This window comes from Ictidomys tridecemlineatus, chromosome 6 (assembly GCF_052094955.1).
Source record: "Ictidomys tridecemlineatus isolate mIctTri1 chromosome 6, mIctTri1.hap1, whole genome shotgun sequence".
Classification (NCBI taxonomy): Eukaryota; Metazoa; Chordata; class Mammalia; order Rodentia; family Sciuridae; genus Ictidomys; species Ictidomys tridecemlineatus.
The window spans coordinates 110236949-110264168 of record NC_135482.1 but is presented as its reverse complement, the minus strand read 5'-3'; the positions used below and the strand labels follow the sequence as shown (position 1 = coordinate 110264168).

The window sequence follows — 27220 nt, the reverse complement described above, 5'->3', positions numbered from 1 at the left end:
TCCATCCTTGAAATCAGAGGCCTCCCCCCTCCACCCTGTCTTTTAAGGTAATGCTTGTCCTTTTATCAGGTGTCAAGGGAGCTGTTTTCATCGCAAAGTTTTGGACTGAGGAACCTTCAGGTCTTTCTGCACTGAGCAAGTGGGGAGCTTGCTTAAGCTTCTGGCCAGTGTGCAGTGCTGGGGAGGGGAAGGGCTGTCCAGTCTGACTTGGGGAACTCAGCTGGAGCCCTGAGGAGGCTGGAGAATTCTGGTTTGGGGAAGAAGGAGCAGAAGCATCTGGGAAGGGGAGGCCCCAGGAACTGCTGCGTGTTTGAGGAGGCACTACCTTCCCTGTTCTCCCTTCCCTCTCTCTTCTTCCCTCTCAGTCCTTGGCTTATGAATGCCACTGGGTGGAGGGGAATTTGCAGGCCACTTAGAGTCACAGAATACAGGCCTGGACCCTGAGAAGGGAAAACTAAGCTGTTGCCAATCAACTTGCAGCCCATAGAAAATCCTGAGTGATGTTCCAGTTCCTGCAACCCTGAGGGACAGTCAGAAGCAAGAGTAAGAGGAGAGAGAGCAGGGTGGCTGGGAATGTGGTGCTGAGAGCTGGGGAGAGATGCAGTAGAAGGAGAAGGAGGCGGGGACAAGGGGGGGGTGAGAAGCTCTTCCTACCTGCATCCCAATGACTGCATAGATGAAGAACAGCATCACTATCAGAAGGGCCACGTAGGGCAGGGCCTGGAAGGAAGCATGGAGGACACCAATTAGGCCCCGGGGACAAGATCCCTTCCCAGTGAGCACTGTGTCCCCTTCTTTGCAGCCATCAGCTGCTGCCTGACTTTGGGCAGGGGGCACTTCCAAGAGCCCTACAGAAGAACTGGGCACCTGGAAGAGCCTGAGAAACGGGCATTGACTTCTCATTTTAGTCTTTTATTTGCTTTTTGTGGTGCTGGGGATGGAACCCAGGCAGGTGACGCTCTAGCACAGAGATCCACCTGGGCCCCTAGCTTGGTTTTCAAAGCAGGCTGCAGTGTGATGCTGCAGTGCCGCACTACTGTAGTGAGCAAAGTCAGGGGAGAGCCGAACCTCCTTAAACTGCACAGAAATATTAGCACATGGCAGGAGAGAGTAGTGGAGGATGGTGCCCCCCTGGCCATTGACATCTGGGGAGAGGTGGAGGAGGCGGGCTGTACCCCTCTTTATTCAGCTGACTTTTGCTCCACTAGTTGTGGGAGCAGGTTTTACTGTTGTGAAAGCACGGAACAAGAAGAAATGTGAAAGCTCCTGGGCTTGAGTCCTGTTCCTGTCACTCACTTCCAGATACCTGAGTTGGGCAAATTACCGAATCTCTTTTAGCTGCAGTTTCCTCATCTGATGCTTTGGAACAATAGCCTTTTGGGGTTTGTGGCGTTTAAATGACTTGAGGCTTATAGAATATTTAGTGCATTCTCACAGTCACGTGCCACACATTTAATTCACTCAACATATTATCTGACAACTTAATTTTCCAGAGCCACAGCTGGGGAAAGCACCTTGGGCCTCCACACCAGTTCCTTTTGTGGGATCCAGGAGCCCAGCATGCTGGCTCCGAAGGAAATGCGTCGCCAGTGGCTGCACACCACCAGATGGCGCTGCGAGATCACTCAATGCTTTTTCCATCCAGCTGCACTGGGCTCCTCATTCAAGTGCCATTCCTCATAGTCACCCCAGCCTGTTTTCTCTTTCCAGCCCAGGGAATCTTTGAGGTTGGGGGCTGTATGGCCACCACAGCTTTGGACCCCAGGAATCAGTAACCAGGTCAGTCCCCAGTCTGCTTCCATGAGGGCTGCCGATTCAAATCCCCAGAGAGCCGCCCCTCCCCCACCTGGGCAGGACCATGGTGGGGAGCTGCAGCTCCTTGGAGGTGGGGAGTCAGCTTGGGCTTGGGCTGGAGGAGCACTGGCTCCCAGAGCGCAACCAGGCTGAGGCCTTGACTGCTGGTCCAGCAGATGGTCTCTGTCCCTGCCTGGAGGGGACTGCCTTTGGGAGGGGACTCCAAAGCAGGGAAGCAGGGGCCCTAGAGCATCTGTCCTCTGGCTGTAACCGCAGCAGGAGACATACCTGGACCAGAGACCAACTCTATGCCCTATCTGAGGCCTGGACTGGCCAGGGCAGGGGACATGGAGATTGTTCTTTAGAGATGATGATTCTCCAAGTCCTGGGGACTCTGGGAGTGGCACTTCCACAGGAGGAGAGAGGCCTGCCTTCTGCGGGGCCAGGGGAGCAGTTAGGGGCTGCTGCCGTCATCTCCAAGGAATCCCAGGGACCTAACTGCTCTGCTTCTCTTTAACTTCACACTTACATAACACTCCTCAGAGCTGCCAGAGGTGACTGTGAGCTTGTTTTTACAGGTGGAAAACGATGGCTGAGAAAAGGAAATTAATTATGCAGTAGTCAGGCAATCCTGGGGCCCTATGAGGGGTCTGCTTTCCTGCAGTGGAGTGGCACCAGGTTCCCTTAGGGTTTGGCAAGGGATGATACTGATCTGATGGGGATTAGGAATCGGTTCTTGTTCCCTGGTTTGAAGATTAAACACCCTAGAGATGCTGAAGTAAGTGGAGAGAGCAAGTTTTATTTAAGAAAATGATAGAGACACACTTCTCAGAAGAGAAGTGGGGGCTTCAGAGCCAAAAGTCTGTGGGAAGGAGTATGACTTGCTCCTTTATAGACTCCAGAACCTCTCTCTTTCATTATTATCTTCTCTTTCTTTCCCCATATGTGTGACTGAGAGAAAGAAGGAACAGGAGCACAAAGGTTAATCTTTAGCAACCCTTTGTTCTCTTTTTGATAACTAGTCTTCATCCTCTCTCGACCCCCATCCTTCATTATCTATACTGACTGCCTTACCTCTGCCTCAGTTTCCTGAGGAATGTGACATATCCTGTCCACTTAGGCCAGGTGGCCTGCCAGAGAACTGCTTTTTGGCAAAGAAAATGTGTGGGGGTCAGCACATTGGGTGCATTTATGGAATTATTTTCTTAACCTGTGTCCCCGCCATCCTCACCTGCCCCCTAACAAGGACATATCCAGATAGGGTCAGCAGACATGGCTGAGAGGTTCCCAAACTGCAGGAATTGGAAGGGGTCAAAAAGGTTATCAGATGATCTAGGCCTCTGTTTTTCTGATTTGTTCCATCTCACAAAACCCCTTTGCCCAGTAAATTCTTAATGTAGTAAACACATACATCTATTTCTCCTCCCACTCTGTGCACCCTGCCTTCGGGGAAGTGAGGAGCTCCAAGAGTCTCAGACTCTTGACACCCAGAGCTGAAGTTCCCCCACTTAAACTTGTTCTTTCCTCTTTTTCTCCTTTCTGGAACACAGTGGAACTGACAGCTGGGTTATAAAACCCTAAGCCTCCTCTGTGAGCTCCTCTGGGGGAACAAACCTCTTGCTTAGGAGGGAAAATAGAATTTCAAGTAGACACAGGTGATAGAAATAGAGGAGGAGGCCATCAAAGACCTCAAAGTAAACAGGCAGGGGCAGGCCCAGGGACAGCACAAGGACTGCTGCCTGCAGGCCCCTCTCCAGGCCCTCAGGGAGCCCATGTGGCAGGCCCCCAGTACCACAGTCTGTCCCTTGCCTTATAGGGAGCAGGAGTCCTAGGAGGAGCTGAGGCAGCTCTGATTTTGAACCTAAGAAATATGTTGACTCTTCTCCTGTCTGGAGGGTCCAAAAGCCAGGAGAGACCCTCTGCTTGGTTTCTATGCAGAACCCCCAAGGTGAAATGGGCAAGCTGTAAAATCTGCCTCTGAATTTCCCTGCTCCCTCAGGGGTCTCCTGATCTGAGTAGGAGACGAGTGGTCCCTGAAGCCATCCCACCAGGTCAGGAGTGGACGGGCCTGAGGAGCCCTCAAGGGCTTCGGGCTAGTGGGCTGTTCAGGGAGTGGAAACAGGCTTGGGCCATTTCAGGGGAATAGTGTAAAATACAGGAAAAGGAAAGCGGGGGTGGGGTGGGCCGCCAGAGACCCCTCCTTCCTTGAGGGGAACCTGGAACCGGAACAGTAACAGGAAGCTCGAGGGCCGGTTCTCTCCTGGTGCTGGCAGGGCCTGGTGAGCTGCACTGGCTCTGGGAGGCGGGAAGTGGCTCTCTTGAGGGTGACCAGGTGCCAGCTCCCCAGGCTCTGCAGCACAGCCTGCTGCTCCTGTGGGCAGGGGGCTCAAGATGGGAGGTCAGATCTTGTTGTTCTTGGGTCTGGAGGCAGAAGAGGACAGGGCTGTCTGTCCTGTCTTTGGAACCCTGGCCAGGCATGTGCCCACAGTCTCCTGCTCCTCCAGATCCCACAGCTGAAGGTGAGCCTCAGCCAGCAGAGTCCCCTGCAACCCAAGAGTCATAGCCCACTCCAGCTTGCCTTGGCCTCGATGCCCACCCTCTTCTTCCCCTTCCCTCCAGGACTCCAGGGAGGGAGATGATCCATCCTAAACAGATCCCTTGGTCCTCAGAGAGCAAGGCCCAGACATTCCAGGGATCACTGCAAGTGACACCTCCCTACCTCCCCTCTGTGCCCTCATCCCTTCCAGGGTCTCCCACAGCCTGGACAGGGTGGAGCCTCCTAGAAGCCCCAGGGAAGAGAGGAGTTAGAAGGCCACCGGCTTCCTTCCTTCGAGGAAGGCAAGTGCTGCAAGCCAGACCCTCCCTCGCCCAGCACCAGCAGCACCGCACTCCCCAGCCCCTTCCACTGTAGCCATAGGGGCAAGGGCTGTGGGAAGCAGGGGGAGGTGACACAAGAGAACTGCTGGAGTCCAGAGCAGCCAGGGCTTGAGACCCCTTCAGTGGGCAGCCACCCCACCCGTCAGAACCCCTGAATGCAATCCTAAGGGACAGCTGCTACCTAGCATCCTCACAGAGTGCCAGGTCCCACTCAGGGTATAGGACCCTCAGCTGAGCTAGACAGAGGGAGAGCCAGGAACTCCAAGGGAAGCCAGCTCTAGGCCTAGTTTCCAAAGTATATGGTAGCTCCTCTGGAGCTTTCTGTTGCTCCATGCAGGATCACTGTAATGCCAGATTCGTGGGACCACAATAGACCCCCTAGGAGCCGAATCCGATGCAATCTCACAAGAGTCTTTATTGCAAGCTCAAGCCTGAACTCACAACCGTTGCCAACGCAGCAGTCCCAGGGTGTGAGTCCCAGTCCTTTGTTCAGAGAGATTTTATAGGTTTTTTTGAGGATACTCTATGCATCACAACATCACACAGCAAATCATTCCATACCGTGGGAAAAATCAAACAACAACTCTTAACATTGATTAGCACATTCACTGGTGGGAACAAGTTGGGTAGGGGTGATTGCTTAGTACAAGAGGGGGGATTCCTTTGAACTGATTGGTTTAAGCCACGAGGGGTGTACATGTTAAACGACATGGTTTCCCACCATGTTATCAACCACCATAAATTACTGGGGGTCATCTGGCATTCCAGGTATTTTTCCTGTCTCATGCTGATTGGTGGTTGCTAAGGGGTTGCTATGGGTCCTCACCTAGCCTAACTGAGTCAGGGACACCTGGCACCACAGCTCTCTACTGATATTTGCAGACAAACAACTCAGCAGGGTGGGTATGTGCTTAGGAGTGCTCTGTGGGTTTTTCCAAGGACAAGGGTCACGCCCCCTTCCTTGGACAGGCTTTGCTCTGAGGTAGAGGCTGGTTTCTCAAAAATGGAGTCACATCAGTTTATCATCACAAACTAGGAATGAAGAGTAAGAGAGAGGGTTGGATATCAGGACCACAGTCTCAGGGCCTAGGCACAGCCTGGCTCTGCAGAGACCACATGACTGGCTATTGACCCAGAAAGCTGGACACTGGCCTCCCACCCATGACCAGGGAGCAAGGACCTGAGGGAAGAGTCCAGTGCAGCTGACCCACCCCAGCCTGCCTCTCCTCAGCCAAAGACTGTTTTCATATCACCCCCTCTTGTACAACCCCTCTCTTGCTGTGTTAACTATACCTCCTATTTCCAATGGCTCCTGGGATGAGCTGGGGTTCCCTGCTCCCGGCCCTGGGGCTCTCTGGACCAGAGCTGGCACAGGAAGCAAGGATAGCCCTTCTTCTGCTGCTCAGCAGCTGTGTGAGAACAACTTCCCATGGGGCTCCATGCTTTCCTCATTTCTGAGATGAGAGGATGAAATCAGATCTGGCAGCCTTTGGCCAGGTCGCAATGGGCTATGTTGTGGGTCACCACCAATCTACCTAACCTCGTCTCTGGTCTGCTAACTTTTGGAATTTGAAGAATCAACTCACTAGTCTTTCTAAAAACTCACAGTTGGCTCAGTTTAAAATGTGTGATGGCACCTGGGGGGGGGGGGTGCTGTACAGGGACAGTTCAAGGTCACATTGAGAGGCATCTCTACCACTTTAGCCAAAAAATTAGGAATGGTCCAATTGACAGAGTTTGTTTTTCTGCATCCAGTTTGCAGAAGAAACGTGGGTTTAGCCTGACTGAAATGAACGTCAGGAATTTAGAAAGATGAGAGGGGCACTATGGTTGGAGTGACTAGAAGTTCAACTGCCCTCTTAGGAACAAATGCCAGCATAAAGCTTCTGCAGCGGCCTTCCACTCAGAGCCAAGGGAGGCTGGTAGTCACAGACATGGATAGCAAGAACTCATCCTCCTCCTCTCAGCTTCTTGGCTAGACCCTTCTCTCTTCCCCTCTTCCTGGAATCCTATGGTGGCTCTCGCAGGTGGTCTCTGCAAATTTCCCATGTCAGATTAAGCTTAGTCTCAGTCCTCGGGATGTTTAACAGGAAATGGTCCGTGGGTCCAATTCTCTCCCAGTGGCTCATTAGATAGACAAGATCACAGGGAATTACCACCCAAAGGAAGTGGGGGAGGCAGAACACCTTTACGCGTGCAGCCTTTTCACAGTTCACACGAGCACAGGAAGAGCAAGGCACATGATGGACACGTGGTCACATGCAAGGGAGCCAGGCTGGGCTCCTGAGACTCTGGAGGTTGGAGTGGGTAAGAGTTAGGTTGCTAGAGGGTTCACAGAAGCACATGGTCTGGAGGGTCAGTCTTACCATAGAGGGAGAACATTGGGTATGTTCAGCTGGCTTTAAAGAAAGGCAGACAGAGATAAGCTGTAATGAGTCTCCAACAAAGATGCCTGGTATTCTAGGTCTTATCTAACACAGGAGAGACACAGTGGCAGGAGAGGGCACAAGGAAACAAGTGAAAGAATGCAACAGCATGGGCCTGCCAGGCTCGGGGACACCACCTTGCATGCAGGCTGTGCATTACTGGGCTTCATGTCTAACAGGGTCCCACAAGGCATTTGCCTACCCATGATGTCTCTGGCCAAGAACTGAGCAACTCATGCCTATGATAGATAAGCAGATGCGGTCTTCTGGACTCCAAGGATGCAGGTTTGTCTTTGTTTTGAATGTCCTAAGACATTCTCCAAGGGCTTCCACCTTCTGCCTCTCTGCACTTCAGCTCCTGCCAGGCAGAGCTCATCTAAAGGAGCATCTGCTCATACCCTGTGCCTGTCCTGCCCACCCCAGGTAAGCAAAGGGGCTCCTAGCCTTAGGGGAAGACTGGATTCTAGTTATCATGAAGGAAGATCCAGGAGGTAGCCCTCAGCCCTCTCCCCAGCAGGGGCCGGTTTTCAAGGCAGCGGCTCAGGCAGGACCCGGCCTTGATTGGCTGTAGGTCCATAGGTGTTAGGGACCGCAAAACAAGTCAAGATGGCACCTGGTAGTTTGCCAGGAGGAGTGGTTTGTGAGGCAATGCCACTGAGCCATTAAGATGATGAGGATTCCTTATTGGCTGACTGCTGTATCTAGATGATGCTAATTGAGTCAAGTTGTGTGTAATCAGTTAGGTATATATACCTCTGCTATTCCGCAATAAGGCAGCTCCTGCTACCTTGGGTGCCTGCTACCTTGAGTTCCCACTCAGTTCCTGCTGAGTTTCCCCACAATAAAGCAGTTCCCGCTTCAACCTTCAAGTTGCTTGTCACCTCCCGGTTATTTTGCCCAGCCGGACTGTGACATATGGTGGCCCGTACAGGGATCTCCAGGACGCTTGGAAGTGACAAGGTAAACTGATCACCCCTGAAGAGAGGATGGGTGACCATTTCAAGAAACAGTGTGTTCTTGTTTCATTTTGTTTCGTTTCTGTTTTGTTTTTAAGCTGCCTGTCCCTAGAAATAAATAGGACGGGAGAAAAGTTGATTGCCCCTGAGGAACAGATAGGGCGAGAGGATGGATGGACATTTCAAGAAAATAGAAAAATTGATACAATGTATTTTTGTTCTGTTTTTGTTTTGTTTCGGTTTTGTTTTGTGTTATCTTTGTTACGGAAACATGGGATCAGAAGTTAGTAAAAACCAAACCGAAAGGGTGTTAAGTAAATTGCTAAAGGAAGGAGGCACTCCAGTAAAATCAAGAACAGTTAGGACATACGTTGATACGATACAAAAATGTAGCCCATGGTTCTTTAAGGAGGGGTTGTTAATATCACAATGGGACCATCATGGTGAAGATTTTAAAAAGATAGAAAAGAAAAGCCCAGGAACTCTGCCAGTTGGCACATTAACATTATGGACTTTGATACGATCTTGTTTGCTTAGTCCAAAGCCTTCAGTTCAGACTATGGTAGAAGAAGGAGAAGACATCTTAGATCAAGTAAAAGAGGAAGTCTCTCAAGCTAGTCAGACAGGGGAAGAAAGTTTAGAGGAGGAAGGGCTATCAGGGGAAAAGTTACAACAGGAGGCTACTACTAACACCTTTCTATCACCAGAGGGCATAAGTATTCAACCAATAGCTCCAGCTATGTATATGGAGACAACATATGCTGGGCGGCCCCCAACCCCCATAGTTGATGGGATCCTGAGACAGGACCTCAAAGATTAGCATGCCCTGTATTTGAGAATGAGGGAGGGCAGTGATATCACCAGGTTTTGGATTTTAAAACTGTAAAGCAGTTAAAGAAATTGGTAGCAGCCTATGGACCTCAAGCCCCTTTTACATAAGCATGGTTGAATCCATTGCAAATTTAAACTTGACACCAGCAGATTGGGCTAGCATGTGCAAAGCTGTGCTAAATGGAGGAAAATATTTGTTATGGAAAGTTGCTAATCAGGAATTGTGTGTGGAAACTGCCAAGCGAAATGCAGCAGCCAGTTATCCTCAGAGAAATTTAGACATGTTACTAGGAGAGGGACCTTATGAGGGTCACCAGCAACAAGCTGGATATGATCCTACCATATATTTAAAAATCGCTTCAGCTGTGGTTAAGGCATGGAAGACTTTACAAGGACAAGGAGATTTACAAGGTCAATTATCTAAGGTAATACAAGGAGCTAATGAACCTTACGCTGAGTTTGTGGATAGGCTTATACAAACAGCAAGCAGAGTCTTTGGGGATGTAGAACAAGCGAAGCCATTAATAAAACAACTAGCCTACAAACAAGCCAATAGATGGTGTAGGGAGGCCATTAGACCTTGGAAATATAAAGACTTAAATGCATACATTAAATCGTGTAGAGATATTTATGAACCAGTGATGCAGGGGGAAGTCTTGGCAGCTGCAGTACAACAGGCTTTAGGTGCCAGGCCAAAAACATGTTGTAATTGTGGTCAAGTAGGACATTTTAGAAGGAATTGCCCCATAGGAGGAGGGTTTAAAACAAGTAACAGAATTGGGTATGATCAAAAAAGAAAAATACCAGGTGTTTGCCCATGATGTTGTAGAGGGAAACATTGGGCTTATGAATGCCATTCTCAGACTACTGTAGAGGGTACTCCATTGCCAAAAAATGGACAAGGGGGCCTGATGCCCCGGGGGCCCATGACTACAAATATACATGGCATTGAAGGAATCCAGCAACACTATCAGGGTAGTACCCAGGACACATTATCCATTAATTCCCTTATCAGTCAAACCAGAGGAAGCACAAGATTGTACATCTGCGCCTCCTCCAGAGCAGTACTAACTCTAGAGATGGGAGTTCAAATCATTCCCACAGGGGTAAAAGGACCTCTTCCCCAAGGAACAGTAGGCTTATTATTAGGACACAGCTCTTCTACTCTAAAAGGACTTATGATAAGCCCTGGGGTAATTGATCCCGATTATGAAGGTGAGATAAAAATTATAGCTAGTTCTCCAAGGGGTATCTCAATAATTTCACCAGGAGATAGGATTGCACAGTTATTAATATTACCCAGTTTACATAACAAATTTTCTAGTCATACTGTAGAAAGAGGTTCCAAAGGATTTGGCTCCACAGGTATAGACTGGGCTATGGTTTCTTTAAATTTAGATTCTCACCCTATGTTAAAATTAACTATTCAAGGCAATGATTTCAATGGGCTGCTAGACATGGGTACAGATCTTAGCATCATCTCTCGTCAAGAATGGCCAAAAGATTGGCCTTTACAACAAGCCACTCAAACGCTTTGAGGCCTAGGAGTGGCAACTAATCCCCATAGAAGTGCAATGGTATTAAAATGGAAGGATCCTGAAGGATGTGAAGGAACTATACAGCCATATGTATTGGTTCATCTTCCTATAAGTTTATGGGGATGAGATGTTCTAGGTCATTTGGGATTAACATTAACAAATAACATTCCATATATCAATCCAAATGCACCCACTATTATGGCTGGACAAGGTTTTAGGAAAGGAAAAGGATTATGAGAACAAGGACAAAGTATAGCGGCACCATTACAAATAGATCAAAAAACAGATAAACATGGAATGGGTTTTCAGAAGGAGTCACTGAGACAATAAAAATTACTTGGAAATCAGAAAGGCCAGTATGGGTTCCTCAGTGGTCCCTGACTAAAGAAAAGATACAAGCAGCCCATGACCTGGTCATTCAACAATTAGCGGAGGGACATATACAACCTTTTGAATCTCCCCATAATACTCCCATTTTTGTTATTAAAAAGAAATCTGGCAAATGGAGGTTATTGCAAGATTTAAGAGCTATTAATAATGAGATGGTTATCATGGGACCTGCTCAATCGGGGATTCCTCAATTGTCTGCTTTGCCCAAAAGCTGGTATGTTTTAGTTATAGATATTAAAGATTGTTTTTTTTCCATTCCAATTCATCCTTAGTTTAGTCCACGTTTTGCATTTACTGTCCCTGTGCTGAATCATGAAGGTCCTGTGGTGAAGGCGATCCCCCACTCACTGTCTTGACAGGGTCACAGTGAGAAAAAGTGTTGGCAAAGCCGCTCTCCCATTGTCTTGACAGGGTCACAGTGAGGATGAATGCTGGCAAAGCCACACTGGTTGGTGGGTAACCAAAACCATGAGACCCTTTTTTATGTAATTGGGACTTTGCATTTTCATGCTTATGTTTCTCACAGGAGGCATGAGTATGTTAAATGCCAAACAAATTAAATTTCAGATGGCTAGAACAGAACAGGTAGTTCATGCCTTGGAGGCCGTTCTACCATCTCTCAGCATACCGAGGACAAAATAAAAGGCTATTCTTCTATCTTAGTACATTGTGGAAAAACCTAATAACGGACAACAATCATCCACTGAAAAACAAACTCTTTGAGAACTAGTGCACCTTGACTAAAAAACAAACTCTTTGAGAACTAGTGTACCTTGACTGAGAAACAAACTCTTTGAGAACCAATGTACCTTGACTGAGAAACAAAAGAAACTCTTTGAGAAAGCAGCTCAACCAGTTTTATGGGAATGAATTTAGGAATTAATTAAAATAGCTTTATAAGACACAGTTTTAGAATAATGTTAGAAATATTATTTTTTAGATTCTTAAGTTTAGAAATTCTTAAGTCTTTAGTTATATAGGTTTCTGATATGCTTTAAGGATGATTCATAAACTTTAGGATATTTTAAATATAAGATTTAAAAGGACTTTTTAGATGGGAATTTTAGATTAAAAATAAAGTACAGGTGTTCTTTAGGTTAATGATTGGCTAGGAGACTTAGAGTCTGGTTACGTAGTTTGGCATTAGTTAATAAGGAAATAACATATCTTGGGAAAAATAGTAAATCTTGGGAAAATCTGAAGGATGTAAATTGGTGACATGTTTTATTGATGATTCTGTACTTTGATGATTGTATGGCTGGGGGTCATATCCTGGAAGGATGTAGATTGGTGTGCTCTCAATCATGGTTAAGGAAATGTCATGTCTTGGCAAAGTTTTAAATTATATAATCAATGACATATTGTGAATCTATAATGATGTGAAAAATTGTAATAAAAAGGGGACCCAGAGAAAGCAGCTTTAGCTCTCTCTCTGAAGATTGCTCAAACGGAACGACTCCTGACTCATCATTTCGCCGACGCCACTCCTCCTTCAGGACTCCCTGGACCCCGCTGGGGCTGGCCCCCGGCAGTCCTGATCAGAGATATGAATGGAAAGTACTACCTCAAGGGATGGCTAACAGGCCAACTATGTGTCAAATTTATGTTAACAAAGCAATCCAGCCAGTTAGAAATCAAAATCCTGAACTACAAGTATTTTATTATATGGATGATGTATTATTAGCACACAAAGATAAAAATACATTGCTAGAATGTTATGCCTTACTTACAAACTTATTAAAAAATTATAATCTAGAGATAGCAATAGATAAAGTACAATTAAATTTTCCAATTAATTATTTAGGAGTTCTATTATCCTCGACCATGATCCGCCCACCAAAAATTCAAATACAAGTAGATCAACTTAAAACCCTTAACGACTTTCAAAAGTTGTTAGGAGACATAAATTGGATAAGGCCTTATCTAGGCATACCAACAGGAGAGTTGGGACCTTTATTTGATATCCTAAAAGGTCCATTGGATCCAAATTCACCCTGCATGTTAACACCTGAAGCAAGAAAGACATTAAAACTCATTGAAACATATATGGAAAATATGCATCTGGATAGAATTGATATAAGCTTGCCTCTGTTATTTATTGTATTACCAACTAAAAATATTCCTACAGGAGTATTTTGGCAAGAAGGTCCATTATTATGGATACATTTATCTTATTCTCCTAACACTATTCTTACTAGTTATCCTGAGGCTGTAGGACAATTAATACTCAAAGGAATAAAAGCATCAAAGGGAGTGTTTGGAATTTCTCCTAATAAAATTATTACTCCATATACTATGGATCAAATTAATGAGTTAGCTAATGAGTTAAATACTTGGGCAATAGTCATGTGCAAATCTATTTGTTCATTTGATAACCACTTACCATCTAATCCATTGTTGTCTTTTTGGTCCTCGCATCCTGTAGTTTTTCCAAAAATGACAAGAAAGACACCTATCATGAATGCTCCAATAATATTTACTGATGGGTCAAATAATGGTACAGCAGCAGTAGTTACCCCTGATCAAGCTTTTACATTTTTAGTACCCGAACAATCAGCTCAAAAGGTAGAGCTTAATGCAGTATTACAAGCTTTTGTGATGTTTAAAGATTCTGCATTTAATTTATTTTCTGACAGCCAATATATAGTTAATGCTATAAATTCCCTTGAAGATGCTGGTAGGATTTCCCCTTCCTCTACTGTTTTTTCTTTGTTTTCCGCTCTACAAAGTCTAATCTGGGACAGAAAAGATCCATTTTTTATAGGACATTTCAGGGCACATACAGGATTGCCTGGAGCCCTTAGTTTGGGCAATGATTTAGCAGATAAAACTACACATGACATACATGTTTTTTCAATACTAATAGAAGCTACAAATTTTCACAAATCCTTCCATGTCAATGCTAATACTTTACAAAAGTGTTTTAAAATAACTAAGGAACAAGCTAGACATATAATAAAACAATGTCAAAATTGTGTGACCTCTTTACCACAAGTTAATCTTGGAATCAATCCTAGAGGACTGATATCTAATCATATATGGCAAATGGACATCACACATTTGCCAGAATTTGGAAAATTAAAATATTTGCATGTTACAGTTGACACTTCTTCCGGATACTTGATGGACTCCCTTCATGCCGGAAAAAAAACTAAAGATATTATATCTCATTGTTTATAAAATTTTGCCACTGTGGGCATTCCAAAACAGTTAAAAACAGATAATGGCCCTGGCTATACTTCTACTTCTTTTAAACAATTTTGCTCATCATTTGGCATTACTCATATAACAGGTATCCCATATAATCCACAGGGACAAGGCATAGTTGAAAGAGCCCATCAAACTATTAAAATGTACTTACTAAAACAAAAAGAGGGAATTGGGAAGGGATATAAATCCCCCAAAGATAAACTTAACATAAACCTTTTTACTTTAAATTTCTTAAATTTGGATTCATCAGGGCTTAGTGCTGCATAAAGGCACATGTGTCCAAAAAATGTACATAAGTCAAAGGTACTTTGGAAGGATATTCTAACTGGACAATGGAAAGGTCCTGACCCAGTTTTTGTCTGGAGTCGGGGGTCTGTTTTTGTGTTTCTACAGGGAGAACAGCAGCCAATTTGGATTCCAGAGAGACTAACTAAACTGATTTCTACAGACCAAAAAGAAGATGATTTGGCTCAAATCCATAACAGCTGATATCCAGAACTCCAGTTTAGCTATCCTTACATCTGCGACTATGGTTCTCCCACACCTGGAGTCTAATGAATAATGAGCACCATTAAGGCCTATTTCAAATGTAAAATCCTTGAGGCTTACTTGTGGAAATACCTTCAAACCTATATGCAAGTTACAGAAAGAAGGATGAGATATCAAAAGAAGAGTCATACCCAGGTGATAGCCAGGATGCTTTTTTTCTATTTTATTTTTTGAGCTCATACAGACCCAGGTTAATGTTTTTCTGATCAGTTTTATTTTTTGATCAATTGTGGAGTTTTTTAAACATTGCAATGGAGATTTCACCTGTGAAAAGCTACAAGGCCTCTATTATTGTGTTATGTGTGCACACTTGTGTTATGTGTTGTATGTGCATATGTCCATATATCATTTATGAGGAGCGCTCATGAAAATTTTAAAAAATGGATCCAAATATCTTTTATTCACGTGATTTAAACAGTTTAAATTGGGTAAACAGATGAAAGATATCTTTACAGATATCTTTAAAACTAAGCTTACAAATTTTTCTAGGTGTTCAAAATGTTGATGTCTATGAAATAATCTACCTAAATTCAGAAAATTTACAAGGATTGTTTTAAAATGCGAACAAAAAAGAAGGTTAACAGATCTGTTTGTTTACTTTCACCTTTCCTTTTCATTATATCTAATAATTTTGTTCAGGATAATGTACTAAATTGTTCAGAAAATTGTTTTCTTAGTGCCTGCTGGAATGCTACACAATTTTCTTTAGCCATCATTGCCAGAATTCCTACTTTCATCCCAGTGCCAGTAAAGGCAAAAATAGAAGAATTTCCAGTTTTATTGAAAAACCAAATGAGACTTCAGAATTACAGCTACCATCATCATAGCTGTTGCTGTTTCTGCTGCTGCTATTACAGCTTCTGTGATAGTTATCACAACAAACTGTATAATGAATGAATGATGTAACTCAACAAGTAATGCTCAATCAAAGAGTTGATTTACTTTAAGAAGAAATAGATATATTAATGGATTCCTCTGCTTTAAGCTGCTTACAGAACTTACCTGGACTGTGTATCACTTATATGCATTATGAACTGATCTATGGATAATTGTAATAGTACCAGGGTATCTTTGCTGACAGTATCATCGGTGGTACAATTTTTCCAAGGGCTTCTTACTTGGAGCCGCCAATTGGCTTGGTATCGTGGCATTTTGTATCCTCCTCCTTCTGCCTGTGGCAGATTGTTTAAATATGTTGGGCCAGTAGTCAAAGACGGGTAAGATCCAATTACAATGGTACCAACCTAAGCAGGAGGCTGACGATTTGAGGTCAGACCATCCAATGATAGGTAAGGACCATATGTAATATTGGACAACCTAAAACAAGCACAGTCCCTAAACCACATACTTGTTATTTAATAAAACAAAAGGGGGGAGATGTTGGGGACCACAAAACAAGTCAAGATGGCGTCTGGCAGTTTGCCAGGAGGAGTGGTTTGTGAAGCAACGCCACTGAGCCATTAAGATGATGGGGATTCTTTATTGGCTGACTGCTGTATCTAGATGATGCTAATTGAGTCAAGTTGTGTGTAATCAGTTAGGTATATATACCTCTGCTATTCCGCAATAAGGCAGCTCCTGCTACCTTGGGTGCCTGCTACCTTGAGTTCCCACTCAGTTCCCACTGAGTTTCCCTGCAATAAAGCAGTTCCCGCTTCAACCTTCAAGTTGCTTGTCACCTCCCGGTTATTTTGCCCAGCTGGACTGTGGCACATAGGTGTGGAGAACCTTGGCCACTGGCATGAAATAATAAGTGTAGACTTGCTTGTTCATCTTGAAAGTCCTGCAGACAATTTAGGACAGTATTATTAACACTCAACGAGGTTAGGCTCTTGGGTCTGAACGCTGGCTCATATGGGGGAAGAAGCTCGGGTGCAGTCCTTTTCCCAGTTCCCTATGCCTGTCTCTGTGAAGATGACCCTACTTTTGGGGATGAGCCCACAGAGCTCAGTCCCTTCTGATCTTGACCATCTGAGCTCTAACTCTTTGTACAAAGTCTTCACTCTGCTCTTACCCCCCCCACTTTCAGCTGGTTCTTCTTTTATTTCTGTTTTTAAGGAACAAACAATGAAAATGTGTAATAAAAGTTTTGGAGAGCAAAAATGTACTTTAAGCAGCTATTTGCTTGCAGCCTGAAAATACTTCATTGTTGATGGATTTCTCAGCAAATTCTTTAAAAAAAATTTCCCATGGAAAGTTAGTAGGATGTCCTGTTTTGGGGGAATGGTGCTGATATAGGGTGAGGTTAGGGAAGAGGAGGCAGGGGATGCGCCTCTAGTTATTTACAGATTACATTCTAAATCTCAGCTTCTGTTTCATGAAGATCACCAGTTGCTGGGGTCATTCTTCATGCCTGGAGGGAGTGTGATCACTAGGATTTGGCTAGTGGAGATAGAAACAAACATAGACAGAGTCTTTCTCCACCCTTCCTCTCCCCCACACACAAATTTTTTTTTTTTTTTTGGTCAAAGCACCCAAGTCCCTTTTCCCTTGGTATGTGACAGTTGCCATGATGATCAGGTTTAGGTATCTTCTGGCATCTTCCTGAGCCCCAGGCTGGTCTACTGAGTGTTTCCTGTGTCGATGGGCTGAGGAGTTCTATTTTTCTGGGATCCAGTGGAATGGGTGCTGGGCTTCTGTTCTTTCGACTAAAAGGCTCAGGGGTCACTCCAGTTAAAGTGGGCTAACTGTGCTGCACGAAATAACCACACAAGAGACAAATATCTTTTTCTTTGGGGTTGCTGTGACGGCTCCTCTGACCTTAAGGGTCCACAGAAAGATTGAGCAAGAGCATGCGCTGACCCCTTTTATTGAGGGAAGTTATTCAAATGAGGCAAGGGATCAGGTTTCAGGGGGCTGAGTATCTTCATGATGTCCACTGTCAGCAGGTTGACTGACACCTGGGTATGCCGCACCCAAGGGCACAGTAAGAGGAGGGGACACACACAGGGCCCTTCCATGGAAGATTCTAACCTAAACAGGGCAGGGGTTATGTTACAAAGGAACAGGAGAGCATAGCTTCACCATGGGGCTGTAGCAAGACACACCCATGCACGAGAGACACTGACCACATTTCTGTGACTGAGCGCCTCAGCACCCAGCTGGGAAGTGTGACCCAGTCACAAGTAAGGTTGGTCTCCCACATATTCCCCCTTTCTTAATATATAAAAAAAAGAATGCAACTGGGAAATTTTCTTTCAGTCACTTGGATCTTGGTCCAAGTCACCACAATCTGCTATTGAAACACAAAAAGAATTAGTAGAAAACATATTATCTTCATAACACAATCAACACAATAATCTGGATTATTATTACTTCGCCAAATACTCATCAGAAGATTTTTTAATCTTTTCCCAATTTTATTGGGACACATTGTTTTTGGCCATAGTAAGATATTTTCATTGCCATGGCATTTAGGCTCTCCATAAACCAAAGAGCAAAGGGCTCACTCACATTATTTATTACATTGTCTTCTAGAACATCATTACTTAGTTTTCATCCTTCCATCAGCACTTATCTGAACATGAAGGATTTTGGAAGTAATTTAAGTCAAACATTAAGAAAATCCATATATTGAAAGTTTTAAGACATAGCCACAAAGGCTGCAATTGAATAAGCAAGGAATAATATTTAAAGTAGTCACTTCAGGGATTATGAGACCAGCTGTTTGCCTAGGTCTGGTTAATTGACATACACCTGTTTTAAAGCCTAAATATTAACTTCAGCATATTATAGCTCTGAAATATTAGCTGGCAACAACTAATGATACAATTCTTATAGGCTACAGGGTATTTATCATTTTTTTTGTAACTCTCACATTTAAGGAGTTAATTAGGTCCGTCAGTAATATAAATACTCTTGGAAAAATATATTTTAATAATCTTCCCAACAATTGTCCATATAGGTAAATGTAGTCTTAGTCACTAAAGTCCAGCATAATTTGCTGGCTTGGATCTTTTATCTGCTGTCTAGCATAAGTTTCTGTCACTGGTGTGGTCAATTTGTTGCTTGGCTACTTTGGCTACCTCAGTCATGGGAGCTGGTGATAACTGGCTGGTGACAAACCTCAAGTTGATGTCCAGTAGCTCAGATTCTTTTTGGAATGCACACAACTGGGGCGTGTCCATCAATTATACTTAAAATAATACCCATAAGCCAATCATCTTCTGTCTAATGTAATCACACTGTAAGGAAACTCTATATAAGGCTATTCCAACATTTTCTCCCCTTTATTAAATTTATTGCCAAAAGAGAACCCTGATTTAAGAAAGGAAAAGGGAAAAGCATTTAAAAAAATGGGAACCAAGAAAGTGAAAAGCATCCAGACATGGCCCATTCCCATAGCTGCAGTTGTTTCCTGCTGTGGGGAGCAGGCAGTCGCTGTTGACTAGGTCTCTGTCACTTGGGTTCCGATCTGAGCTGGATGTGGGGAGTAAAGCAGTCATGGGGCAGGAGACCTCTCTCAGAAGGGGAGAAGAATTAGGCCTTTGCACAGGTGGGGGGGTGAGGTTCTGTGCCTCACCTCTGTTGGCCCCCAAGTTTTCTCCTGATGACCCCTCTGCGACTGTGCCTGTCTTAGGTTGTCCCTCCCTTGAGGAATCTTACCCGTCACTGGCTAACCAGCCATCCTCCAGGGCCAAACAGGGTGGTGTGGAGTCTGCATGGCATCGTCCCCATCCCCAAGAGGGCTCTCTGTCTCCTTGAAAGATAATGCCCCTGTGGCCTCCACGCCAGCATTTACCTCAGGATGGACAAACTCAGGTTTTTTCTCCATGGAGGGCCCAGCTCACAGCACCAAGCTGGTGAGGCTGCGTTCAGGAAGGAAGGAGAAAAGCCATAGACAGACAAACAGAAATATAGTGACAAAGCTGAGAGAGACAGATGAAGAGAGATCCCTCATGCAGAACTGGCCCTAATTGGTGTTACTCACATCTGGGCCATAGCCACCATCCATACAGATACGGAACAATCTGTTATTTCAACACTGTCTTTTTTCTCAAAAGATACTTCCAGACAGTCTGTTTATCATAGAATCAATATATAGGTATAACTGACCATTACAGTCAGGACAATTAATCTAGTTTCATGGTTGGACTTTCCAGGCCACACTGCAAGACACATTAAAGGTGGACCTGGAAAATGGGTCCATACAAGTCTTTTCATAATTTTTACTTATCTGACAAGTTCGTGAAGCTGCATGGCTATAAACTCTGTAGCTGGAAATTGACCTTCCTGTGCCAGGTTTCTCAGTCATTATCATAATGACTGGTTTAAACTCTCCTTTGATATCTGATTTAATTTACTGAATCATGTTCTGTATCATTAAGACTCTCAATATTACAATTTAAGAAAAAACTTTAAAATATTTGTAAAATCTAGTGTGCATCTCTGGGATCCTGTATTCCCCCTTTTCTTTATTTAATAAAATTGAGTAAAGGCTAGGCATAAGTCATAGTATCATTAGTTCAAGTTATAGATAATAGTACAACTATTTAAATGATAAGAATAGATTTACCTTTTATTGATTATTATAATTTTTTAATATAGACTAGTTGATCCTCCTAACAATTTAGAAGGAATCTTCAATCTTTTTTTTGAGAGAAAATCTCAAAATATCTCTATATTTTAGAATATTATCCTTTAATAGGTATCTCTTAATTGTCTTTAAAAAATATGATTAAGGTTATTTCCCAGTGTAGAGAGCACTATATAAATCTTACTGTATTTTTTATAGATAATAGGTCAAGCCAGAGAACTTTATATATAATATCAATGATTTTTTTAAGTTTGTAACCTTTATTGTTTAAAATTAATATACATCTTTAATTTGGAGAACCTTAGTCTTAATAAAATGTTTTTTTAATTTTATAATTATCTAACAAACAAAATATGTAAAAATTAGTATCTCAGTGTCTTAGAATCAATCAATTAATCTTAAAGGACAATTGTCAAAATTGGGATCTAAGTTAGCAGTTTAAAATACTTAGTGTTTAATTAATGATGTGAATTTATTTATCATTAATGTTTGTCTTAAACAGCAAGAATTAGGCAATAAAGATCTTTTTTAAGGTAATAAACTTAACATTTTAATAGGTTTTATCATGTCAAAATATGGACAAAATCTTAGCTCATATCAGTATAGTCAAATTAGGAAAATAGCCTGAAATATCCTTGAATTAATCAGTTAAAATTTTTATAGTCAGTCCAGTATATATAAATCTCTTTTTTAATCATTCTAACTTTTTACATCATTTGTTTAGATAATAATATAAAAATCTTTATTTAGGAAAGTACTTTTATCATTGAAATATGATTACAAAGTCCTTGTTTTACCCAAAGATGGTTTCTTTCTTCTTTTTAGGATCCAATGTGTGCTTTTTCTTTGTTGAAGCATCTTTTTCTTTTAGAATTTTTTTCTGATTAGACTTTGGGACAATTTCTGAAAACCTTAGAATCTATAAACAAATTATTGTACTTTGATAAGAAATATCAATGAAAATATAGTTAAAATCCTTAGATATTTTGTAGACAGAATTATAATTTTTTATCATCTTATGAGTTTGAACAATAACTTTGAGAATTAGAAACTACTTGAAGATTGTACTTTCACTTAAAAGCAAATTTATAGTAAATACATATATCTTATATATCTGTTCTAAAAGGCAGAGTACCTGAAAATGTACATATAAAACATATAAATTATGGGCTTTCTGTTGAAGAAAAACAATTAGGCAAATATATATTAACTAAACAATTAGACATGTGCTAATTATTTTATAGATGAACAAATATAGGTTATCTAAATATCTAGAAAAATATATATTAAGAATAAAGACATTACTTATAATTGTATTAACTTTATGTAAACACGAGGTTTTTAAAATATTTGGATCCAATTTAATTTATTTTTTACTTAGGAGTGTACTCTTTTATGTGATGTCACTTGATGTAACTGAAATAAGATCCTTGTGCATACATATTTGCTTCTTATAGTCAGAATTGAGAATAAGGATTTTTTGGTCATCACAGGAACACTGCCGGCTTTTGTTCCTGTGGCGAGCAAATGCATCCCCATAACCTCCAAAATTAAAGTTAAATACAAACAAGCATGTTTGATATCTCTTATTAATAGAACATTATTTAGTAACACAACTATAAGAAAGGTCAGTTATTTAACTCAGAACACTTAGGGCTGCAACATAGAAATCTGTGGAATTAAATTTTGTCTGAAAAAGATATCTTTCGTTAGCATTTACAGGTGGGCATTCTTAAAAATACAGGCTCTGAACAGCTCAGGTAGAAATCTGAAACACAGTAGTACTGGTTAGTGGCTGGAAGGCGGGACTAGAAGTCCTGTCTGAGTGACTGTGGAAGAACCAATCGGAAGCCCCCGAAAGTGTGGGAGGTGGGACCAGGATGCTCGCTCTTCCAGCCAGGTACCACCTGGTTACCATGGTGACACAAACAACGTGGAGTCTGCTGCCCATTGTCTGGGCAAAAGTTCCCCAAGTTTTCCTAGCCGATTGCATTTTGCTTGATTTTGTCTGCATCCCCCACCCCCCACCCCCCCACCCCCCCCCCAGCCAAGATCCTGCTGCTGTAGCAGCTTGCTTTGTCTCTGCGACCTGCAGTTGCAGCCTGCGTACTAGCGCATCCTGCACTTCTTTCTGTGGCATGTGGATGCTCCAAAGGTTTTATAGCGGCAGACACCAGCGTTACCATCAGATCTTAAGCTAGTCTGTGTTCCGCATTTAGGTCAAGTCATTTAAGGGTTAAAAGCACTGCTGGCTACAGGGGCTAGGGCCCCATAGCAAGCAGCAAGCAGCAGCAGCTAAAGTCTCTTGTCCTCAGTGGCTGAGTTACAGCCATTCTGATTCATAGGACAATCATGTAGTAAAAAGGTCTGTACATACTTTCTGAGTATTGACAAAAACAATAGAAAATTGAAACTTATTTCTCTCCAGGTAAACATCACATTTTCTCTCCTTTTTTCTCACTCTCCTAGCGTAAACTTCTAGAACATAAAGGCCAAAAAAATCTTTTTTTTTTTAAAGCTTTTTTTTTTTTTTTTAATGCGGTGCTGAGGATCGAAACCATGTTCCTCCCGTGCTAGGCAAGCGTTCTATTGCTGAGCCACACAATCTTAGCTCCCAAAAAAATTTTTATAAAGACTTATAAAAACAATTTTAAAAAATCCACAAAAGCGTGCTTTCCATGGAGAGGACTCAACTCAACAACATAGCCCATCAATCATCTTAATAACTATATTTATTTAGAGTCTCTAGAATTATATCCCAATATTAAAAATTTTTATGTCACAGATTTTCCTTTTGTCTAATTCACTTTCTTCAATTCTGCCCACAATACTCTGCAATCCAACATGCTTAACTTCTGGAGAGAATAACCAAACTCACTAACTTTCTTTAATATTTAAATTGGAGTCCCTTTAGGAGCCAGCATTTGTCGCTTTTGTCCCGTCAGCTTAAAGACACAGACCTTTTGGCCCACATTGGACGCCAATTGCCGGGTTTCTGTTCTCACGACTAAAAGGCTCAGGGGTCACTCCAGTTAAACTGGGCTAACTGGGCTGCACGAAATAACCACACAAGAGACACAAATACCTTTTTCTTTGGGGTCGCTGTGACGGTTCCTCTGACCTTAAAGGTCCACAGAAAGAGAGAGAGCGCGCGAGAGCATGCGCTGACCCCTTTTATTGAGGAGAAGCTATTCAAATGAGGCAAATCAGGTTTCAGGGGGCTGAGTATCTTCATGATGTCCACTGTCAGCAGGTTGACTGACACCTGGGTATGCCGCACCCAAGGGCACAGTAAGAGGAGAGGACACACACAAGGCACTTCCATGGAAGATTCTATCCTAAACAGGGCAAGGGGTTATATTACAAAGGAACAGGCTGTAGCAAGACACACCCATGCACGAGACACCAACCACATTTCTGTGACTGAGCGCCTCAGCACCCAGCCGGGGAGTGTGACTCAGTCACGTGTAAGGTTGGTCTCCCACAGATGGGAACTGGGAGGGCAGAGGGAGGGATTCTGCACTACCTATAATGCCAGGGGATAAGGCAGAGTTCCCAGGAGGTGTGGGCTCTGCTTCCTCTTAGATCCACCTGAAAACCAACACAGCTGCCCATTACTGCTAAGAACCTGGGCAATCCCTTCCTAAATAGGACCAAAATGGAGACAATTCTGAACCCTACTGCTTCACCTGGCCCACTGAGCCACTACTTTATTTTTATCTCTTAAATATTTAGAATCCTTAATTTAGATTTTTAAACTTTCATCTTAGCTGTCTTTTTTTTTTTAAATCTCATCTATTTCAATCAGATTTTACATCAAGATTTAGCTTTAAAGTCTTATCATCTTGTTTATATTATATATTTTTTCTTGGTACTGGGAATTGAAGCTAGAGGCAATTAACCACTGAACTACATATACAGTCTTTAAAAAATTATTTAAAAATTCGATACAGGGTCTTGCTAAATTTCTTGAATCTCATTAAGTTGCCAAGGCTGACCTTGAGCTTGAAATCCTTTTACCTCAGCCTCCTGAGTTGCTGTGATTATAGGTGTGCACCACTGTGCCTAGCCTATTATTTAACAATAGTTGGACAATCCTTATGAGTGTCTCTGTAATAGCAGACAAGAAGAGTCGGGAGGAGCTAAGGGTAGCTGAGAGGAAGGACAAAGGCTCTTGAAGATCTCTCTGTTGGTTTCTGCAGCCTAAGTAATGACAACTTTCCAAAGAGCCTCACTTTGGAAGAGTCTAGAAACTCATGGATTAACATTAAATCCAGGCTGTTCAGAGGACTTTTGACTTGCTGTAGCTGTGTTGCCTTTAACATCTCACACAAACTTTTTACAAGATCCATGGTCTCAAAAATAAAGAGTCATTTGTAGTCACTCAGAAAGCAATCACTGAGTGAGTTCTATGTGGGAACAGTGAAGAAGCCTAAGACAGCCCTTGTCCTCCAAGAACTCTCAGCTGCTCATAACCAGGCAGCTGTGCAGGACACTTCCTAGATGATCCCTACAGTCATTTGAATCTTTGGTGATTACCCAGCTGCAAGTGGAATTCCTTGGTGAGCTGAAGGGGATCTTGGACTCACTGGCCCTGGGCATTTGTGAGTCCCAAGCTTGACCCCGAGACGTGTTTTTACTGTTTGTCACTGTCTTAATGAGCACCTGCTACCATGCTCTGAGAAGCTGCCTAGAAGGAGTTCTGCTTTGGAATCTACATTCTCCTTACTCCACAGCCTGGAATACTTGTATAACAAATCTCTGCCCTCTCCCAGATTTCTTCCCAGTTCCTTTGGATTAGCTCATAGTTTTTCTAACTGTGGTCTTCCCTGAAGACTTGCCATATAAGGTTGCAGACCCTTCCAGCGTTCCCTTCAGTTAGGAGCCAATAGAGCTTCTTTCTCCACTTTCTGGCACTGTCTCCACTAATGAGAGTTTTGAGCAGCCAATTCATTCATTCAGCTTTGGTAATATTCAAGGGTTTCAAAATATTAGGGCAATTAACTTCATTTGTTTGTGAAGTTGGTATGATTGAAATGAGATTCTTTAATAGCTGAGGCAGAGGTGGAACATTTTCAGTCCCACAAATGATTCCTGGCTCAGGACAAACAGAAAGCAAAAGCCATTACCATATTTCTATTTCCTTACACCAATTGCCTTGTAACTGGCAGTGGTGATGGAATGGCTCTGAATTAGGTTCAGGGTCATATTAGAAGCATCACCTCAGTAGGTGAAGTCTTTGTTTTTGGAATTATCCACTGTTCCTTGTCATTGTGTACAAGCTCCAGACCTCACTTTGGCGGCTGAGGGAGAAAACCCAAGGCCAGGGAGACAGATTCTCTTAGGTGGAAGGGATTTTTGCAGGAGGATAGTGTGAAGATCCATGGAATTTTTCCCAATTGTCATATCACACTCTCTGTAAAGTTAAAAGGTAGTCGAAAAATAGCTTTTCATCATATAAAAAAGGTTTTTGAAAATAATTTTTCAAGCATAGCCAGTGGGTAAGGATTACTAAGAATTCAGGGCTAAGCAGCAGGTAGGTAGGCTAGAATACTCAGTCAAGAGGACATCCTCTTGAGATCAGGGAATTAGCATTTTGCAGGGGTCATGGATCATGGGTCACTGCTGTACTTTCCTTGACACGTTGTTGGGATAAACACTAATCAATACCTAGGAAAGCTTGTAATAAGATAAGAAGGTCTCTAAAGAATGTGATAATGAAGGAAATGGAGAGGGGGAGCTGGCTACTTCCCTTATATCCAATCTTTATGTGAGAATCAAAGCAGAGTGACCTTGTTGTAGAGTAAAAGAACATCTGAAGAAACCTGCCTGTCCAGTGGGCATTCAAGCTATCCCACATACACTCCCCCCTCTTGTAGGCAAGGTGAGGCCCTCTAATGTATCTTGGCCTGCCACTGCCCAGGAGTCTGTAAGTAATAAAATGCCCCAAACCTCTCTGTTGAGTCCTCCAAGTTCTATCTTTGGGATCAGAAAAGAGTGCACTGGGGCTTTTGCAGTTGAATAACTTTGAAAGGGAAAGATAACCTTCTGAAGTCCTCTAGGGAAGTCTGACTCTTGGCTGTGCAGAAAATGACTGCCCCATCTCAAGGACTGCCACTGAGATAATGACAGTCATGAGATTAATAGGGTCATGAGATTTCCTGTTTCTCTCAAATAGGGGTCAAAGCATTGTCATGGGAAAATGTGAATATTTTACTGGCTTCTCTGCCACAGGAACACTCACTTTTTTAAAAAAAAATCTTTCTTCCAGAACTTAGTAGGAGGATATGATATAAATTCCACTCCAAGCCACCTTAAGGTCTGGGTACAGCTTGTAGCCCCTTTTCCCCTGCTCAAGCTCTGCTTCTCTGTCTGCTCTCTCATATCTTTTGATATGCAGGACAAGACTGCTGGTTCTGTTGTGACTGTGTCATGCCAAAGACTGAGGGGTTGGGGTTTTGTAGGTGAGACCTGGAGGTCACCTAGGGCAGAGGACAATAACCATGCTATATCCAGAGAAATGAGCATGTTATACTGCACACAAATTCATGGCCAGGAGCCAGGATATGCAGGTTAAGAGTAGATGGGCTTCTTACTATCTTTTAGTCTCCTTTTCCACCAGGAGAATTGCACATCCCAGTAATTGGTGTGGCTTTCTAGCTGTGGAGGAGTTGTGAGATACTGACTCTCAGAGGCAGTAGTGATGGTGAAGGTGGAAGGAATTTTAGAATGACAGTGATAAGTCAGAGGTCAAAGTGAGCCTTATAAAGATGAAAGAAGAGATACAAAGTTTTAGTAAGCACAAGTCAACAGAAGATGAGGGTAGGTGTCAATGGCTTCCAGATTTAAGAGCAAATGAAGGAAATATGGCTACCTGAAAGCAGTTTTGCTGCAGAATTCCTGTTTTGTTCTGGTGTGAATGGAGAGATGGAAATGGATCTGTGGAGGAGGAGTGCTGGGCAGAGGAATATGAGGGAAAAGGACTGGGTGGGAGAGGGCAGAAAGCAAGTAAGGACAAAGCCATAGAGGGGAGAGAGGGGAGTGGAAGAGCAGCCCCCACCCTGCTCCCATGGCCAGTCCACATGGGTAGTGGGAGGACCCCAGGAGCATGGG

At 43.0% G+C, this 27220-nt stretch overlaps 1 protein-coding gene across 8 annotated transcripts in view; it reads right to left on the bottom strand.

Moving 5' to 3' along the window:
• The window catches only part of LOC110598966 (voltage-dependent L-type calcium channel subunit alpha-1D-like), an 84655-nt gene that overhangs the window by 10237 nt on the left and 47198 nt on the right, over window positions 1–27220 (bottom strand). For all 8 annotated transcript variants that reach the window (XR_013423222.1, XR_013423221.1, XR_013423224.1 and 5 more), the window contains one exon: window positions 655–720. Coding sequence is in view for 2 of the 8 variants with exons in the window: in XM_021732131.3 (XP_021587806.2) it covers window positions 655–690 (36 nt within the window). In the remaining 6 variants the exon portion in view is untranslated. The remainder of the gene's footprint in view (window positions 1–654; window positions 721–27220) is intronic.